Genomic DNA, 21,153 nt, shown 5'->3' with positions numbered 1-21,153 from the left:
ATGTGTTCAAAGATAACTGGACATGACTAGATCGACTCTGGGGCCCACCCTGAGCATTTTTCCCAAAGACACCATCTGTCTATCGCATCTCCTTCTGGGTGTTACAAATATATGCACTAGCTTATAATACCCTGTTCCACAGTGTGGCGCAGGGTATAAAAATTCTGTGATATTTTGTCAAATAAATAATTTTTATAATTTTCAATGGATTCTAAGGCTATAGTCACACTAGGCAAATATTTGATCAAAATAAGTGTCAAACATTTTTCCAAAATCATTTTCAGAATATCTGGATACCGTTTTTGGAAAATAACCTTACCATGATGTTATATATCCAATATGAAACATAAACATATTATCTGGTTCGGCTGTGGCGACTGATTCTTCTTTGATTTCTGTCAAATATTTGCCCAGTGTAACCATAGCATAACTCTTGTCGGAAACGTTTGACTTCAAATATTTTCAAAAATTCGCAATTTTTTTAGACTGGATTTAGCATTTTTTTTCGAAAAAAATTAACTGATTTGTACCGTTTTATGAAATCTTACTCTGTTGGCGACCTATTTGAAACAAAAAAATTTAATATTACCCATTAAAAGTATGAAAAAACAAGTTATAAAAAATTAAATTAAAAGAACTTCCTGGGTAGTTCAAATAAAGAACATCATTGGGAGTGCATCTTCTGGATATGCTTTTAAAGTTGTGCCTTTGGAAGAACTTCCAAATTTTTTTGCTGGGTTCGTATGTCTCTAAAGACATTCTTGAAATTTTGAACTCAAATTTTTTTCCTTCCAACTACAAAAATTTTTTTTTAACAAGTGAACAAAATTTATTTATGTCTAATAAATTTTCTTGAATTTGTCGAAAATATTTACTTATTTTTGTGATATCGGCGTGATTCCAGCATGTGTAATAAATCGGTCAAAATTTGGTCAATATAAACTTGACGTATTTCTTTCAATTTTGCATTTAAAAACCCTGAACACCCCTCATTTTGAAGGTGTGTGTGTGTGTAGAATGTTGCTCCTATTTTGATTTTGGAATTCACTCTTCAGTTGTCAAAATGCCGTCCAAGCAAGAAGAGCAGCGTATCAAAATTTTGCTCGCGCATCGCGAAAATCCGAGCTACTCGCACGCAAAGCTGGCAAAGTCGCTAAAAGTTGCCAAATCAACCGTTACAAATGTAATTAAAGTGTTTGGGGAACGTTTGTCGACAGCCAGGAAGTCTGGATCGAGGGGAAATCGAAAACCGGAAGCCGCTGAGACGACAAAGAGAGTTGCCGGTAGTTTCAAGCGAAACCCTAACCTCTCTCTCCGAGATGCCGCAAATAAGCTGGGTGTATCGTCTACAACCGTGCATCGAGCCAAAAAAACGAGCCGGACTATCGACTTACAAGAAGGTAGTGACTCCAAATCGCGATGATAAACTAAATACGACGGCCAAAGCGCGATCCCGGAGGCTGTACACGACGATGCTGACGAAGTTTGACTGCGTGGTAATGGACGACGAAACCTACGTCAAAGCCGACTACAAGCAGCTTCCGGGACAGGAGTTTTATACGGCAAAAGGAAGGGGAAAGGTGGCAGATATTTTCAAGCACATAAAACTGTCAAAGTTCGCAAAGAAATATCTGGTTTGGTAAGCCATCTGTACCTGTGGCTTGAAAAGCAGCATTTTCATAGCTTCCGGGACTGTCAACCAAGAAATTTAAGTGAAAGAGTGTTTGAATAAACGTCTGCTGCCTTTCCTGAAGAAACACGGTTGTTCCGTACTGTTTTGGCCGGATTTGGCATCTTGCCATTACGGTAAAAAGGCCATGGAGTGTTAAGCCGCCAACAACGTGCAGGTGGTTCCCAAGAACAGAACCCTCCCAACACGCCAGAGCTCCGCCCAATTGAGAAATACTGGGCTATTGTCAAGCGGAACCTAAAGAAGACCAAAAAAACTGCTAAGGACGAGCAGCAGTTCAAGGCAAACTGGCTTTCTGCGGCGAAGAAGGTTGGCAAGGTGGCTGTACAAAATCTGATGGCAGGTGTCAAGCGTGAGGCCCGGCACTTCGGATTTGGAAAAGCGAAAGCCTAACTGAATATTTTTCCTGAATTTTATACTAATTGAACTTGAAAAAGAAATTTAATTTGATTTTTTAAATAAACGATTTCACAACGTGTAAATCACACGCGTTTTCCCTTGACCAAATTTTGACCGTATCACCCTTTACTGTCCTGAATTTTATTCTAATTGAACTTGAAAAAGAAATTTAATTTGATTTTTTAAATAAACGATTTCACCGATTTACACGCGTTTTCCCTTGACCAAATTTTGACCGTATCACCCTTTACTGCTTAGTTAAAATTTTCTAAAAATAATATAAATTTTATAAAATTAAACAAAATATTTCTTCCTGTTGGGTTTACTGTTTTTTCAGTGTACAAGAAAATTCCATTGAACTGAGACTAAACGGGTGTTAATATATCTGATACCATCTTCAATATAAATGAAATAAATAAAAATTGGATCCTTTTTTACCTCCTGACCACCGGTTTCTTTTTTCAGTGTACTATGGACATATCACACCTCCCTCCAGGCAATTCCCTTGCAATGCCTATAAAACAAAATTTAACAATGCTGAAGTTTTTGGCAATGTTTAACAAGTAAGAGCACGTTGGCAGTAGTGGCTAAGTTTATCCAGGACAGAAGAAGCATTGTGTGTGTGTGTTTGTGTGTGCGTGAATGAATGCAGCAACATCCCAATTGCATTGAAACGTAAATGCGTCATTTCTTACATTCCGATCGGTGTATGTAGTATGGGTGAGCTCCGCTTTTGGTATTTGCAAAATTTTTGTGGAATAGAAACCAGCTAGGAAAACACGGACCTGACTTACCAGCGACAGTACTACTTAGCATATCATCAGCATTTAAAGCAGGTGCCACGCACACAAACACGTATAAGCCAAAGCTATGTGCCACAGGATCCATTGAATGACTTTTAACAGCACTTTCGAATACTCTTTAATCCTTTATTTTATACATAGAGGATTTGATGTCCCTCCCGCTTCCTTTCTCACCACACCATATTCTTAGTCATCCTTAACCGTTGATTTCCTTTCTCCACATCAGTATGGCATAAGGATTGTTCAGCATTATATAACAAAGTTTAAAATAATAAAAACTCAAATCTCTAAAAAGTTTTTTTTTAAACTTTTTTTAAAAAAATCTTAGTTTCCCCAAAAAATTGGCAAGCAACGAAAACACGAAATGCATTAAAGCATTAACTAGGACATTTGAAACTATTTCAAAACTTTTCTAGCTATTATTATCGATATAAAATTCATTTGAAAGGACATAGTAAGTAGAGTGGAATTTAATTGGCAGTAGTAACAATTGCCTTTAATTTATTATCACCAAAAGATAGTATGGGAAATTGGGTGTAGTGAAAGTGCAGGGAAATTTAATTGACAAGACTTAAGGTTCATACATTGTGGCTGATATATATTGCTACGAACTTCAGGTTGCTATTTTTTCTAAATCGTTAGTCTTACAACACCAGTGACAGTTAATTTTATTGTTTACAAGCTTACAGAAGCATTTTGATCTATTGCATTCAAAAACAAGTAAGTAAAGTAGAAAGTCGGGCGGGGCCGACTATATCATACCATAAACCACCATTACAGAATTAGTAATCATAAGCATTTGTGGGATAACATATAGGTCTGGGAGATAAACCGCAGTTGCATATTTAAGAAAATTAAGGGGTACATGCCTATGGGTGCTTTGTGTCAATCTGACTATAGCTCATAGTCAATGTTGCCAGGGAAAATGTTCGGTTTACCCTACAAGGACAAAAAAAGTTCCCTACTTTCCTATACATTCCCAAACAATTTTCCCTACTATATTTGTCGTTAAATTTAAAAAAATTTTACAAAACAAAAATGGTTCTAAGTACTTTATTATCTTAAAACATGAATATGCAACGTACATAACTTAGAAAATAAATTTGTATTACCACCACGGTTGCCACAGTTGGTAGAATTCTACCCAAATTAGTAATCTTTTTTGCTAAATCTTTATAAAAATAAAATTTTGGAAAAAGTTTCTATAAACAAATTTTTGTGAGAAATTTTTCTATAGAAATAAAATTTTGACAATAAATTCTATAGAAATAAAATTTTGAGAAAAAATTCCACAAAAATAAAATTTTAGAAAATTTTTTATAGAAATAATATTTTGAAAAAAAATTCTATAGAAATACAATTTTGACAAAATGTTCTATAGAAATAAAATGTTGACAAAATTTTCTACAGGACTAAAGTTTACCACACATTGTTAAAGATCAAGCCTTGCCGGCTTCTAATTTCCTCCTCTAGAGCCACCAAAATGTAAAAATTATTACAAATTGTGTTGAGTGAAAATGTCCTACATTGTGGCCCTACGTCCCTACAAGACACTAAATATTAGAAAAACCCTACATATAGGGAATTTCCCCTACTTCTAGCAACACAGGCTGTGTTGATATTGCACCTACGGAGTTAGTATGCCACTAATATTGAGCCCATTATTAAAACAACAAGTATATACGGCCGTAAGTTCGGCCAGGCCGAAGCTTATGTACCCTCCATCATGGATTGCGTAGAAACTTCTTCTAAACACTTCCATCCACAATCGAATTACTTAAGTTGCGGTAACGCTTGCCGATGGCAAGGTATCTTAAAACCTCCTAACACCATCTTCTAAATTGTATGTCCATACGTGGTATATATTAAATCAAAAAAGATCGATCCAATACGTATATAATTCAGTTTGACAAAGTAGACATAAAATTTTGACAACATTTTCTACAGAAACAAAATATTAAAAAATTTTCTATGGAAATAAAATTTTCACAAAATTTTCTATAGAAATAAAAATTTTGACAAAATTTTCTATAGAAAGAAAATTTTGACAAAAATTTCTACAGAAATAAAATTTTAACAAAATTTTCTATAGAAATAAACTTTTGACAAAATTTTCTATAGAAATAAAATCTTGGTCGATTATTTTTGGCTCGAGTGGCAACTATGATTATGAACCGAATAAAATTTGAACAAAATTTTCTATAGAAATAAAATTTTGACAAAATTTTCTATAGAAATAAAATTTTGACAATGATGAAAATTTTATTATGAACCGAATAAAATATTAACAAAATTTTCTCTAGAAATAAAATTTTGACAACATTTTCTATAAAAATAACATTTTGGTAGATTATTTTTGGCTCTAGTAGCAACCATGATTACGAACCGATATGGACCAATTTTTGTGTGATTGGACCAATTTTGGTATGGTTGTTAGCGACCATATACTAACACCACGTTCCTACTTTGAACCGGATCGAATGAATTTTGCTCCTCCAAGAGGCTCCGGAGGTCAAATCTGGAGAACGTTTTATATGGGGGCTATATATCATTATGGACCGATATGGACCATGTTCCAAATTACAACCGGATTGGATGAAATTTGCTTCTCTTGGAGACTTCGCAGGCCAAATCTGGGGATAGCTTTATATGGGGGCTATATATAATTATGAACCGATGTGGACCAATTTTTGCATGGTTGTTAGAGACCATATACCAATATTATGTACCAAATTTCAGCCGGATCGGATGAAATTTGCTTCTCTTTGAGGCTCCGGAACCGAAATCTGGGGATCGGTTTATATGGGCGCTATATATAATTATGGACCGATGTGGACCAATTTTTGCACGGTTGTTAGAGACCATATACCAACACCATGTACCAAATTTCAGGCGGATCGGATGCAATTTGCTTCTCTTTGAGGCTTCGCAAGCCAAATCTGGGGATCGGTTTATATGGGGGCTATATATAATTATGGACCGATGTGGACCAATTTTTGCATGATTGTTAGAGACCATAAACCAACACCATGTACCAAATTTCAGCCGGATCGGATGAAATATGCTTGTGTTAGAGGCTCCACAAGCCAAATCTGAGGATCCCTTTATATGGGGGCTATACGTTAAAGTGGACCGATATGGCCCATTTTCAATACCATCCGACCTACATCGATAACAACTACTTGTGCCAAGTTTCAAGTCGATAGCTTGTTTCGTTCGGAAGTTAGCGTGATTTCAACAGACGGACGGACGGACGGACATGCTTAGATCGACTCAGAATTTCACCACGACCCAGAATATATATACTTTATGGGGTCTTAGAGCAATATTTCGATGTGTTACAAACGGAATGACAAAGTTAATATACCCCCATCCTATGATGGAGGGTATAAAAAAGGAAAGTCTAAAGTCGGGCGGGGCCGACTATATTATACCCTGCACCACTTTGTAGATCTAAATTTTCGATACCATATCACATCCGTCAAATGTGTTGGGGGCTATATATAAAGGATTGTCCCAAATACATACATTTAAATATCACTCGATCTGGACAGAATTTGATAGACTTTTAAAAATCTATAGACTCAAAATTTAAGTTGGCTAATGCACTAGGGTGGAACACAATATTAGTAAAAACAAGTATATACAGCAGTAAGTTCGGCCGGGCCGAATCTTAAATACCCACCACCATGAACCAAATATTAGGGTTTCCTTTGAAATTTCAGGAGGGCTTGAGGACTTGAGGACACTTCCCGAAGGTAAATTTAAAGATTTCACCTATGAGGACTATATCAGATTCTGGATTTATAAGAACCAGTTTTGTTTGAGTTTTAGAGGAATCATTAACATCTCTTGTAAGTGTGCAAGAAAATTATAAAATAACGTCTTGATTTGAAATCTTAAATCTGTAGAAGTAAAATCTGGAAATTTTACATTAAGTTTCAAGCAATTTTCATGATCAGTGCGCCTTCTACACCCTCAAGAAGTGAAGTCGGTCTATATGGAGGCATTACCAAATGGACCGATAAAAACTTAATCCGATACACGTTTTTGTGAGCCTAAAATACCAGAATATTTACAATTTCAGGCAAATCAGATAAAAACTACGGTTTCTAGAAACCCAAGGAGTTAAATCGGGAGATCGTTCTTATGGGGGCTATACTAAAATATGGATCGAATACTCACCGTTTTCGGCACACCTCTTTATGGCCAGAAAATACCTCTAGATTTCCAATTTCAGGCAAATTGGATAAAAACTTCGGATTCTAGAAGCCCAAGAAGTAAAATCGGGAAAACGGTCTATATGGGGGCTATACCAAAATATGGAACGATACTCACCATTTTCGGCACACCTCTTTATGGTCCTAAAATACCTCTAGATTTTTAATTTCAGACAAATTGGATAAAAACTACGGTTTCTATAAGCCCAAGACCCCAAATCGAGAGGTCGTTTTATATGGGGACCATACCAAAACATGGACCGATACTCACAATTTTTGCACACGTATTTGTGGTCCTATAATACCTCTGGATTTCCAATTTCAGGTAAATCGAATAAAAACTGCGGTTTCTATAAGCCCAAGAAGTAAAATCGGGAGATCGGTTTATATGGGGGCTATATCAAAACATGGACCGATACTCACCATTTTTGGCACACCTCTTTATGGTCATAAGATACCTCAAGATTTCAAATTTCAGGCAAATTGGATAAAAACTACGATTTCTATAAGCCCAAGACCACAAATCGGGAGGTCGGTTTATATGGGGACTATATCAAAACCTGGACCGATATAGCCCATCTTCGAACTTGACCTGCCTGCAGACAAAAGACGAGTTTGTGCACAATTTCAGCACGACTGATTCATTATTGAAGACTGTAGCGTGATTACAACAGACAGACAGACAGACAGACAGACAGACGGACAGACGGACATCGTTATATCGTCTTAGAATTTCTCCCTGATCAAGAATATATATACTTTATATAGTCGGAAATCGATATTCGATATATATGGGTATAAATATGTGAAAGATTTAAATCTGAAGCAATTTTAAGGAAACTTCGCAAAAGTTTATTTATGATTTATCGCTCGATATATATGTATTAGAAGTTTAGGAAAATTAGAGTCATTTTTACAACTTTTGGACTAAGCAGTGGCGATTTTACAAGGAAAATGTTGGTATTTTGACCATTTTTGTCGAAATCATAAAAACATATATATGGGAGATATATCCAAATCTAATCCGATTTCAACCAAACTTGGCATGCATAGTTACAATGCTAATTCTACTCCCTGTGCAAAATTTCAACTAAATCGGAGTTAAAAATTGGCCTCTGTGGTCATATGAGTGTAAATCGGGCGAAAGCTATATATGGGAGATATATCCAAATCTAATCCGATTTCAACCAAACTTGGCATGCATAGTTACAATGCTAATTCTACTCCCTGTGCAAAATTTCAACTAAATCGGAGTTAAAAATTGGCCTCTGTGGTCATATGAGTGTAAATCGGGCGAAAGCTATATATGGGAGATATATCTAAATCTGAACCGATTTCAATCAAATTTGGCACACATGGCTACAATGCTAATTCAACTCCCTGTGTAAAATTTCAACTACATCGGAGTTAAAAATTGGCCTCTGTGGGCAAATGAGTGTAAATCGGGCGAAAGCTATATATGGGAGCTATATCTAAATCTGAACCGATTTTGCTGATATTTTGCAAGTTTTTCGAGACTCATAAAATATTCGAATGTACGGAATTTGAGGAAGATCGGTTGATATACACGACAATTATGACCAGATCGGTGAAAAATATATATGGCAGCTATATCTAAATCTGAACCGATTTTTTCCAAAATCATTAGGGATCGTCTTTGAGCCGAAACAGGACCCTATACCAAATTTTAGGACAATCGGACTAAAACTGCGAGCTGTACTTTGCACACAAAAATACATCAACAGACAGACAGACGGACATCGCTAAATCGACTCAGAATTTAATTCTAAGCCGATCCGTGTACTAAAAGGTTGGTCTATGATTACTCCTTCTTGGCGTTACATACAAATGCACAAACTTATTATACCCTGTACCACAGTAGTGGTGAAGGGTACAATAAAATTGTTGTTAATTGGAACTCAAGAGTAATGATGTGATAGCTTTACATTTGGCTGGCAAACTACAGTGACTATGGTTAGCGCCTACTTCGAAAGAATTTTCTTCGTAAAAGAAACGACAAATTTCATTAAAAGTACGAAATTTGTCATTGCTTTACAAACAAAGAAACATTTCATTAAAAGTACAAAAGTACATGTTCTTCCAATTTACTTGTAGTTTATAAGAAACAATTTCGTATTTTTTTTAAACGATTCTTTCTTTTTATGAAACAATTTCGTTCTTTTTACGAAATTGTTTCTTACTTTTTACGAAATTTGACATACTTTGCACGTATGAAACAATGTCGTACTTGTTATGGAAAACTTACGTACTTTTTGTGGAAAATGTTCCAACTTTTAGAAAAAAGTTTTATAGTCAAAAGTGCATTTGGTTGTTGTAACAAGTTTGAAAAATGTCATCACTATTTTACATCTTAAGTTTTTGAATTATTTTTAGTTTGGTTGATTCGCTTTTATTCATAGAATACTGTCACCCAAATGAAAAGTTGCATTCATTAAAAAATTGAATAAAGGTTTACACTCAAGCACATTATCAAAGACAATTTTATATCGCGAACGGAAATTTTACAGCTTCAATGAAGAAAGCTTCATGAAGAATATTTCCTAGACGTTTCGTATATTTGTAAAAAGTTCTTCGCAAAATTTACGAATATGAATGAAAATTTCGTTGTTTTAACGAAGAATGCAGGAAGAAAGCTAATGAAGAATTTTTCGTAAAATTGATGAAGATAATTCTTTCGGTGTATTTAAATAATGAATAAATCTTTGGTTTCTCGTACCATTTTTCGTTACCGTGGATATTGGCAGTGTTGCAACGCTTTCATAAAAGGGCAAAAAAACGCTAAAAAGGCCCAGACTCAGATCCGAAAAAAATCTAGAAGCACAAGAAGTCAAACCAGGAAATCGGTCTATATTTTGATATACCCCCATTTCAAATTATGGACCCATATGTACACTATTCGGCGTACTTATGTGTGGACCCAAGATATCTAAAAATTTAGAATTTCAGGTAAATCGGATAATATGGGGCAGATCGGGCTATATGGACCTCCATTATTTGGACTTTTGTGACTGAGGCATTTTGGAGAGTATGGTTGGCACTAGAAAATACCATAAGGTTGAAAATACCATAAGGTTTAAGACGAATATTTTCGGTAAAATATTATACAGAAATTCTACAGAAGTCCGGGATTCCACACCACGGATGCCACAGTTGGTAGAATTCTACCAAAAATGGTAGATTTTATACTGTTTGGTAGATTGATAAAATTCTTGATGTTTTGATAGACCTTGCAAATTTATTCCTCTCCAACTAAAAAGTACTTCAATTTTCTATAGAAATAAAATTTTCTATAGAACTAACATTTTGCAAAAATTCTCTATAGAAATAAAAAATTCCTATACAAATAAATTTTGACAAAATTTTTTGTGGAAATATAATTTTGACAAAAATTTCTATAGAAATAAAATATTGAGAAAATTGTCTATGGAAATAAAATGTTGACATAATATATAAAATTTTGGTAAAATTTTCTATAAGCATACAAATTTTGACAAAATCGTCAATAAAAATAAAATTTTGACAAAATTTACAGTAGAAATAAAATTTTGACAAAATTTTCTAAAGAAATAAAATTTTGACAACATTTTCTATAGAAATAAAATTTTGACAATATTTTCTAGAGAAATAAAATTTTGACAAATTTTTCTACAGAAATAAAATTTGACAAAATTTTCTATAGAAATAAAATTTTGAAAAAATTTCTTTAGAAATAAAATTTTGGCTAAATTTTCTATAGGAATACACATTTTGAAAAAATTTTGACAATATTTTTTATAGAAATAAAATTTTGACAACATTTTCTATAGAAATTAAATTTTGAAAAAAATTTCCATAGAAATAAAATGATGACAAAAAATTTTATTGGAATACAATTTTGACAACATTTTTTATAGAAATAAAATGTTGACAAAATTTTTTACAGCAATAAAAGTTTGAATTTTCTACAGAAATAAAATTGTGACAAAATTTGCTATAAAATTAAAAAAATTGACAAAATTTTCTATAGAAATAAAAAGTCGATAACATTTTAGTAGAAATAAAAGTTTGATAAAATTTTGCATGGAAATAAAAATTTGAGAAAAATTTTTATACAAATAAATTTTTAAGAAAATTTTCTATAGAAATTAAATTCAGACAAATTTTTCTATAGAAATAAAATTCAGACAAAATTTTCTATAGAAATAAAAAGTTGATAACATTTTTGTAGAACTATACGGTTGATTAAATTTTCTATAGAAATAGAAATTTGAGAAAAATTTTTATACAAATAAATTTTTAAGAAAATTTTCTATAGAAATAAAATTCAGACAAAATTTTCTATAGAAATAAAATTTTGACAACATTTTTTTATAGAAAAACAAGTATATACAGCCGTAAATTCGGCCAGGCCGAATCTTATGTACCCTCCACCATGAATTGCGTACCAACTTCTATGAAAGACTGTCATCCACAATCGAATTACTTGGGTTGTGGTATCTTAAAACTTCATACACAGAAAAAAATATCACCAAAATATTTCCAATTAAAAAGTTAATTGAAGTTGAATGTTTTTTCAATTAATAAATTAATTGATACAATTAACTTTTTAATCAAGGTAGAAACATTAGGTTAATTAAGTCAATGATTGAAAATTTTAAAATTTTTAATTAAAAAATTAATTGATAGAATTAACTTTTTAATCAAATTCAGAAGACGAAGTCATTTAAAAAAAGTGATGAACATTTCTTAATCAAAATAAAAATTCTAAGCCAATTCAGAAAGTAGTTGAAAATAGTTACCTTTTTAAATAAAAAATTAATTGGGTTTGCATTCAAAATCAATTCAATTTTTAATTGAATCAATTAAAAAATTAATTGAAAATTGCTAATGACATCAATTAATTTTTTAATCAAGGATTTTTTCTATGCCCAATTAAAACTGTGATTGATACTATCATTTTCGTGATTGAAGACATTTCAATTAAAAAATTAATTGGATCAATTAATTTCGTGATTGAATCAGAAAAATATTTTTTTGTGTGTAACATCGTTTTCTAAATTGTGAGTTTGTCCATACGTGGTATATATCAAAGTTATGTATAGGTAAGTCTACAAGTAATTACGAATCGCTATGAACTTTTTGCACGATACGTAGAGAGTCAGAATTGGAATATGGGGGGTGGCTATATACAATTATGAACTTGATATGGACCAATTTTTGTGTGATTGGGGATCGATTTATCTGAGGGCTATATATAACTATAGACCGATGTGGACCTAGTTAGGCTTGGTTGTTAACGGCCATATACTAGCACAATGTACCAAATTTCAACTGACTCGGATGAAATTTGCTCCACCAAGAGGCTCCAAAACCAAATCTCGGGATCGGTGTATATGGGCGCTATATATGATTATGGACTGATATGGACCATTTTTGGCATGGTTGTTAAATATCATATACTACCACCTCGTACCAAATTTCAACCAGATCGGATGAATTTTGTTTCTCCAAAAGGCACCGGAGGTCAAATCTAGGGATCGGTTTATATGGGAGCTATATATAATTATGGACTGATATGAACCAATTCCTGCATGGTTGTTGGATACCATATACTGACATTACCTACCAAATTTCAACCGAATCGGATGAATTTTGCTCTTCCAAGGGGCTCCGGAGGTCAAATCTGGGGAACGGTTTATATGGGGCCTATATATAATTATTAACCGATTTCAACCAATTTTTGCATGGTTGCTAGAGACCATACACTAACGCCATGTACCAAATTTCAGCCGGATCGGATGAAATTTGCTTCTCTTATAGGCTCCGCAAGCTAAATCGGGAGATCGGTTTATATGGGGGCTATATATAATTATTGACCGATGTGGACCAATTTTTGCATGGTTGTTAGAGACCATATACCGTGTACCAAATTTCAGCCGGATCGGATGAAATTTGCTTCTCTTAGAGGCTCGGCAAGCCAAATTTGGGGGTCCGTTTATATGGGGGCTATACGTAAAAGTGGACCGATATGGCCCATTTGCAATACCATCCGACCTACATCAATAACAAATACTTGTGCCAAGTTTCAAGTCGATAGCTTGTTTCGTTCGGAAGTTAGCGCGATTTCAACAGACGGAGGACGGACGGACGGATATGCTCAGATCGGCTCAGAATTTCACCACGACCCAGAATATATATAATTTATGGGGTCTTAGAGCAATATTTCGATGTGTTACAAACGGAATGACAAAGTTAATATGCCCCCCATCCTATGGTGGAGGGTATAAAAATTTTGACAATATTGTTTATAGAAATAAAATTTTGACAAAATTTTCTATAGAAATAAAATTTTGACACAACATTTTCCATAGAAATAAAATTATGACAAAAAATTTTATTGGAATAAAATTTTGACAATATTTTTTATAGAAATTAAATGTTGACAAAATTTTCTACAGAAAAAAAATTTGACAAAATTTGATATAAAATTAAAAAATTTGACAAAAGTTTCTATAGAAATAAAAAGTTGATAACATTTTTGTACAAATAAAATTTTGATAAAATTTCCTACAGAAATGAAATTTGGAGACAATTTTCTATAGAAATAAAAATTTGAGAAAATTTTTTATAGAAATAAAATTTTAAGAAAATTTTCTATAAAAATAAAATTTTGAGAAAATTTTTTATATAAATAATATCTTGACAAAATTTTCTATAGAAATAAAATTTCGTATAGAAATAAAATTGTGAGCAAATTTTCTATAGAAGTAAAATTCAAGAGATATCTATACACTCAAAAAGATGTCGGTAATATGAGAGATCATAACATTGCAAATACTGATTGCAAAAACTGAAATAAGTTTATAAAATAAAGTAATTGTACGAGAGTTTCTGATTGAAACGATTAATTTATTTTGCTTTATAACTTTTCAGTTTATTACAAGACAATTATGTTTAACAACTCGTCTTATTATTAAGCTAACAACAAGATGTTATTAAAGTAGTTGCACATTTATAAAGACAAGACACAGTACAAAAGAGACAAATGAAATTCCGCTGTAGCGATCTGATTTGATATGAGAGTATCGTAAGACTCGCCAAAAAAATGTTAATTAATTTGGTAATAACATAAGAGTTAGGATAATGTTTCTGGATAATGTTGTTAGAGGAAAGAGACAATTAGATTGTAATGAAATTCAGGGTTGAGATAGTGTAATATATATGATATAGTTATGATGGTATAAAAATCCTCTACATTCTCCCCCACTAAGAACGATAGTTCTTAAACCTCATTTAATTTTGGACATCTTCAGAGGATTTTGAGATAGGACTTGACATGTCATTGGATGGAAGGAAACAAATTTTTGTAATCGGTCGTTTAATATATTTTCCGTTACAATATAGAGTCACAACTCGGCAATGCCCATCAGATCCTGGATGTGTTTCTTCTACACGTGCTAATGGCCACTGACCTGGTAAACTACGTTCATGTAGTATGAGCACAATATCGCCAACTCGAACGTCTCGTTTCAATGAATTCCATTTTGGCCTTGACTGTAATCGGTTTAGATACTCCTGTGACCAACGCTTCCAAAAATGCTGCTTTATCTTTTCAATTTGCTTCCACCGAGATAGGCGATCTATATTTAAGTCCAATAGATTCTCCTCGGGTATACAAGTAGTGGGCTCCCCAACTAAAAAATGAGCTGGAGTTAAAACAGCGAAATCTGATGGATCTGTGGAGAGTGGGCAAAGAGGCCTGGAGTTTAAACAGCTTTCAATTTGACACAGTAGAGTTGATAGTTCTTCATAAGTTAATAATCGCTCTCCCATGATGCGACGCAAATGATGCTTAGTAGATTTCACGCCCGCCTCCCAAAGTCCACCGAAATGGGGCGAAGCAGGGGGTATAAAATGCCACTCAGTACCATGATTATGAAGCCCTTCAGCTAAGTGGTCAGGTAAGGAAGTTTTGGATCTGTGATGCAATATCTGTAATTCCTTTGATGCTCCAATAAACGTTGTGCCACAATCTGAATACAAATCTGTACAGGGCCCTCTTCGAGAAGTAAATCTCCTAAAGGCGGCCAGAAAATCGTCGGTAGTCATGCTGGATACCACTTCCAGGTGAACTGCTTTAGTACACATGCATACAAAGAGGCAAATGTACCCTTTGGTTGTGATGCTTCTTCTCAATGTATTTTGCTTTATTAGTATAGGTCCAGCATAGTCCAGACCACTGTGTTTGAAAGGCCTGGCGGGATTAAGACGCACTTGGGGCAGGTTTCCCATTATTTGTGTGGCGGCTTTTGCGGCATATTTAAAACAGGTAACGCAGTTTCGCTTAACGGATTTCGCTATAGTTCGAGCTGACAGCACCCAGTAGCTTGCTGCGACATATGACTGCATTAGCTGCACTCCACCATGTAAAGTTTTAGAATGAGCTTCTGCAAATATAAGATAAGAAATAGGATCATTTTTTGATAATAATATAGGATGTTTTATTCCAAACGATAAATCTGCTTGTTGAATTCTCCCTCCAACTCGAAGAACACCTTCGTCGTCCATAAAAGGCTGTAGTTTTAGTATACTGCTGTTACATGGTAGTGGTATTTTATTTTTGATACAAGTTAGCTCGCCTCTAAAGGATATCTGCTGACACATCTTCACCAATAAAGATCTTGATCTTTTTAATTCGGCTGTCTTCAGATATCCAGAAAATTGATGCAATTCTCCTGCGACATCTCTTTTTATCGAAGATTTCAGATTATAGTAGAATCGTAAAATATATGCTGTTATTCGTTATGTTATTATTGAATGATGAGTATTTTGAAAGATAATCGGGATAATCTGATGAATTTGGTTTAGTTGAAGTACTAGCTGCTAACGAATGCAGGATTGGTTTAGTGCTTGTTGATTGATTGGTATTTCTGAGCTTGATGACAGGCCACATTTTCGGATCCTCACTTAGCCATTGTGGTCCATTCCACCAAATATTATGCCTTTTTAGATCCTCAGGAAAAAGGCCTCTAGTAGCGCAATCGGCAGGATTTTCGGACGACGAAACGTATCGCCACTCAGAAATGTTTGTTAATCGCTGAATTTGGGAAACTCGATTTGCCTCATATACTGGAAGCTGAGAGGATTGGGTTTTAATCCAGTTAAGTACAGTGGTGCTGTCGGTCCAGAACGTTACATCATTTATTTTTAGACCAATCGAAGATCTCACTTGGTTCAACAACTTGGCACACAGAACCGCAGCACAAAGCTCAAGTTTTGGTATAGTTTGTACTTTCAATGGGGCTACTTTTGTCTTCGATTGGACGAGACTTACATAAACTATTCCATCTTCCGACACAACTCTTATATATACAACTGCCGCGAATGCTAATTTAGAAGCATCGCAAAATGCGTGTAAATCTGTAGAAGTTATAGACCTGCATTTAAACCACCTTGGCAATGACAATTTTTCGATATCCTTGAGCGACTCTCGATATTTACTCCAGTCATTGTGCAAATTCATCGGTAATGGATCTGTCCAGTTCAAACCTTCTCGCCAAAGATTTTGAAACATAACTTTTGCTATTATAGTCGTTGGAGCTAACCATCCAAGTGGGTCGAAAAGCCTCGCCGAATCTGAAAGTACAATACTTTTGGTAATTTTTTCAGAAAATGTAAAATTTACTTTAAAATAAAAACTATCCGTTTTGGGGTCCCAAGATAAGCCCAGAGCCTTAACCATTTCAGGATTTTGCAGTGGAAAACTGGATGAATTATTTTGAAATTCTGAAGGTATGGCACGTAAGAGATCGATGGAATTCGAACTCCATTTTCGAAGATTAAAACCAGAATTTCCCAGTAGCCGAACAAGCTGTTGAGTTAAATTTACTGCCTCTTCGACCGTATCACAGCCTGATATAACATCATCAACATATGTGTCAGAATCAATTACTTTACTTGCAAGTGGATATTCATCTTTTCCATCCAATGCGATCTGTTTTAAAATACGTATAGCTAGAAAAGGAGCTGATGTGGTACCGTATGTAACCGTATTTAGCTTATAAATATTAATCTGGTTGGTGCTGGGGTCACGCCATAGAATACATTGGTAAAGTTGGTGGTCTTTGAATACTTTGATCTGGCGGAACATCTTCTCCAAGTCAGCCGTAAACGAGATTTTAAAACGTCTCCATCGAGTTATAACTGTTGGCAAATCATTTTGTAATGCTGGTCCACTAACGAGTTCGTCATTTAAAGATGATTGATCTGAAGTTCTGCTGCTGCCGTCAAAAACTACTCTGAGCTTAGTGGTTACGCTGCTTTCACGGAAAACCCCATGATGAGGTAATAAATAAGCTTTGCTCGGCAAATCTTTAGGATAAATTCCCACCTTTGACATATGATTTAGATTTTCGTATTCAGCCATAAATTCTTTATAGGCTTGGGCAAATTGAGGCCGATATTTAAATGAAGCTTCAAGTTGTTTCAATCTTTTCAGAGCTACATAATCCGTGTTCTGAAATAAAGGCATACTTTTCCCTTGTATTAAACTTCGAAATGGCAAATGAACTTCATAACGACCATCTGCAGTCCGTTTATAAGTCTCCAAAAAATATGTTTCACAAGCTTCTTCTTCTATGGAAAGTTTTCTTGATTCTATCAGCTCTTCTTGTTCCCAAAATGCACGTAATAAATTTTCAAGGTTGCAACAATTTATACTCACAGTAGATTTAGAGGCTCTCTTACCAATAGGACCAGAAACCAGCCACCCAAATTTGCTTTCCTGCAAGAATACACTATTTGGAATTTTTATACTTTTCGATAGCAATATATCACCGTAAGCATCACTTCCAAGCAATATATCTATTTTAGATGGTAAATTAAATGTTGGATCAGATAATTGATAGGATTCCAGATTGGGCAGATCACATTTCTTCACATCGATCGGATTATATGATGTTATTTTTGACAAAATTAAAGCACTGATACTTAAAGTAAAATTTTTATCATATTTCGATGTCAAATTCAATTCTACCATATGATTTATTGATGTTCTGGTTGTTGATCCAATCCCGTCAACTGTTGTCTTTTCAATTCTCCTTTTATTTATATTTAACAGCTGACAAATCTCTCTTGTTACAAAAGAGGCTTGAGAGCCTGGATCAACTAAAGCCTTAACGCAATATTCTCCAGTTGAATGTTTAATTAATACTTGGGCCGTAGCTAATAGAATTTGGGAGGGCTGGCCCACTGAAAGAGATGTTAAATGAGTATTCATATGTGAAGTTGATTGTGTATGACTTAATGCAGTTGCATTTTCATCCTCTCCCGTGGTGGAGAGAGCAGTAGTTATACGATCCTGTCCTATGTCAGCAGCATAAGCTCCATGTAGTATGGTGTGGTGACTTTCTTGGCATTGCTGGCAGCGAGCGGCTATTTTACATTGTTTATAAAAGTGGCCACTGTTTAGGCAATTTGAACATATATTGTTTTGAGAAACGACTGATCTCTTTTCAGTTGGTGACAACGAGGAGAATTTGAAGCATTTATATAGAGGGTGTCTTCGTTGGCAGCATACACAATAATTTACATTTACGGCAGCATTATGCGTATAAAGTGATCTCTTATATGGTTTTATTAGCTGTGAACGACTGGAAGACACCGGTTTTTCGATACTATTAACTGATTCCTCTACAGACTCCAAAGTTCTAAAAGAAACTTCCAAAAACTTGAACAAATCATCCATGGACGGGTTCTCATTTATATTGATAGATTGCTCCCAGTCTTTTCGGGTTTCTTTATCCATCTTCTGTGTCGTTAAATATATGAGGATTGGATCCCACGTTTTTATGTCGATGTCTAAAGACTTCAAAAGAGAAAGAGATGATCTGGTTGAATCAAGCAATTCCTTAATGCTGCTAAAAGATCCATTTGAGTGTGGAATTGAAAATAATTTATTCAAAACTTGGTCTATCAATTTCCTTTTATTCTGATATCTAGTTCTCAGAGCTTCCCATGCGGCGGAGTAGTTTCGTTCGGAAGCTGGGTATTGGTTTACAATGTCTAAAGGAGAACCCTTACATGAACCTTTTAGATAAAAATATTTTTGTATGTCTGTCAACGACGGATTGTTGTGTACCAAAGATATGAACATGTCACTGTAGGGTATCCACTCAAGGTACTCTCCGGTGAATACAGGTAATTCTATTTTTGGGAGCTTGGCATAGGAAGTGGTTGAAGAATTATTATTGTGCGTAGTTACAAATGTACTAGCCAACGGATGGTGAGAAACAGCAGGTTCATCAGTGAGATCTAAAAGTTTCGATTTAAATGTTATGTATGTATCAAAGAACACTTCATAGAAGTCTTCCTTAAGATAAGGTACATTTTTCTCCTCAATGGAGTTGTCTAAGACCATGGCACAAATTTGTTCATGGTCTTCTTTAAACGACTTGTAAATCATCTCGATTTCTTCCAAAATGCACTTAATGTATCCTCTGCTACGCTCTTTTTCGGGTTTTTTCTCAAAGCGTTGTTCTAACCTTTGCAAATGGCTGTATGTTTTTTTTCTGGATTTCTACTATGGACGACAAATTCTCCATTTTATAAATTTAACGAAAGCGTTTGATACTGGCGCGAGAAAAATCCTCAATGTGTTAAAGTTGAACCTGTAAGCTCAGAAATTACCACGTCGAAGTCGTTAGAGTTTATAAGCTATTCCTTTTTTCTTTTTTGTTTTGTTTGATTTTTCCGAGATCGATATATGGTGTTTACAGAAGTGTTCACTTTTATTATTATTTTTTTTAAGTTTTCTTTTTTTTTTTGTAAGGGAATTTCCCGGGTTTCGGCACCAATTTTAATGTACGAGAGTTTCTGATTGAAACGATTAATTTATTTTGCTTTATAACTTTTCAGTTTATTACAAGACAATTATGTTTAACAACTCGTCTTATTATTAAGCTAACAACAAGATGTTATTAAAGTAGTTGCACATTTATAAAGACAAGACACAGTACAAAAGAGACAAATGAAATTCCGCTGTAGCGATCTGATTTGATATGAGAGTATCGTAAGACTCGCCAAAAAAATGTTAATTAATTTGGTAATAACATAAGAGTTAGGATAATGTTTCTGGATAATGTTGTTAGAGGAAAGAGACAATTAGATTGTAATGAAATTCAGGGTTGAGATAGTGTAATATATATGATATAGTTATGATGGTATAAAAATCCTCTACAGTAATAAAGCATTGCTTAAAAAGAACAAACAATTTTTGAGTATGACAAAAATTTTATAACAAATTCAAGATATTTTTAAATTTGGTGTATTTCTGGTAAAATGTTCTTCAAATTTTGGAAGATTATGTTTGGCATGGTTGGCAACCGTGCTTAGCACGAGTGGAAACCATGCTCAGCACACGTTTGCCACGCTTCCCTTCTACCACGCAATGGGCATCAAAGTCAATTCGTTGGTCTTTTGTAATTAAGGAGTTTTAGAATGTAAGGCTAGCACAAAAGAAATGTGCGTGAAGATAAATTGTAAATAGCTAAGACACAAACCAGACCGATTTAGCAGCGCATTGAATGGGTTTATTGAGTTATGCTAAGGCGACCAAAAAATGGTTATAAATATTTTGACTACTTTTGACCAATACCTAATAAATTAACTAAGTGACAAATTTGATACCATAACAAAAGCCCAGGAGCGCACTTTCAGAAAATAAGGTCCCATAGATCAAAAACACAATAATCAAAAATAATGATATTGTAAAAACAAGTATATACGGCCGTAAGTTCGACCAGGCCGAAGCTTATGTACCCTCCATCATGAATTGCGTAGAAACTTGTTCTAAACACTGTCATCCAGAATCGAATTACTTAAGTTGCGGTAACGCTTGCCTATGGCAAGGTATCTTAAAACCTCCTAACATCATCTTCTATATTGTATGTAAGTCCATACGTGGTATATATTAAATCAAAAAAGATCGATCCAATACGTATATAATTCATTTTGACAAAGTAGACATAACATTTTTACAAAA

General features: G+C 34.3%; 2 protein-coding genes across 2 annotated transcripts in view; both read right to left on the bottom strand.

Moving 5' to 3' along the window:
• The window catches only part of LOC142240096 (uncharacterized), a 37,215-nt gene extending 21,439 nt beyond the window's left edge, over positions 1 to 15,776 (bottom strand). Inside the window, exon 1 of the mRNA XM_075311813.1 lies at positions 14,523 to 15,776. Within this exon, the coding sequence (XP_075167928.1) occupies positions 14,523 to 15,776 (1,254 nt within the window). The remainder of the gene's footprint in view (positions 1 to 14,522) is intronic.
• A 103-nt stretch (positions 15,777 to 15,879) lies between these two features.
• Positions 15,880 to 19,575, bottom strand: LOC142240094 (uncharacterized). Its single transcript, XM_075311812.1, has 2 exons — positions 16,812 to 19,575; positions 15,880 to 16,748 (listed from the first exon to the last, which is right to left on the bottom strand). The coding sequence occupies exons 1-2, from the start codon at positions 19,573 to 19,575 to the stop codon at positions 15,880 to 15,882; spliced, it is 3,633 nt and encodes a 1,210-aa protein (XP_075167927.1).
• Positions 19,576 to 21,153: the final 1,578 nt, after the last annotated feature.

The sequence above is a fragment of the Haematobia irritans genome, chromosome 5 (assembly GCF_050003625.1).
Source record: "Haematobia irritans isolate KBUSLIRL chromosome 5, ASM5000362v1, whole genome shotgun sequence".
Classification (NCBI taxonomy): Eukaryota; Metazoa; Arthropoda; class Insecta; order Diptera; family Muscidae; genus Haematobia; species Haematobia irritans.
The sequence above is the reverse complement of the archived record's forward strand: the minus strand, read 5'-3'. Positions and strand labels throughout refer to the sequence as shown.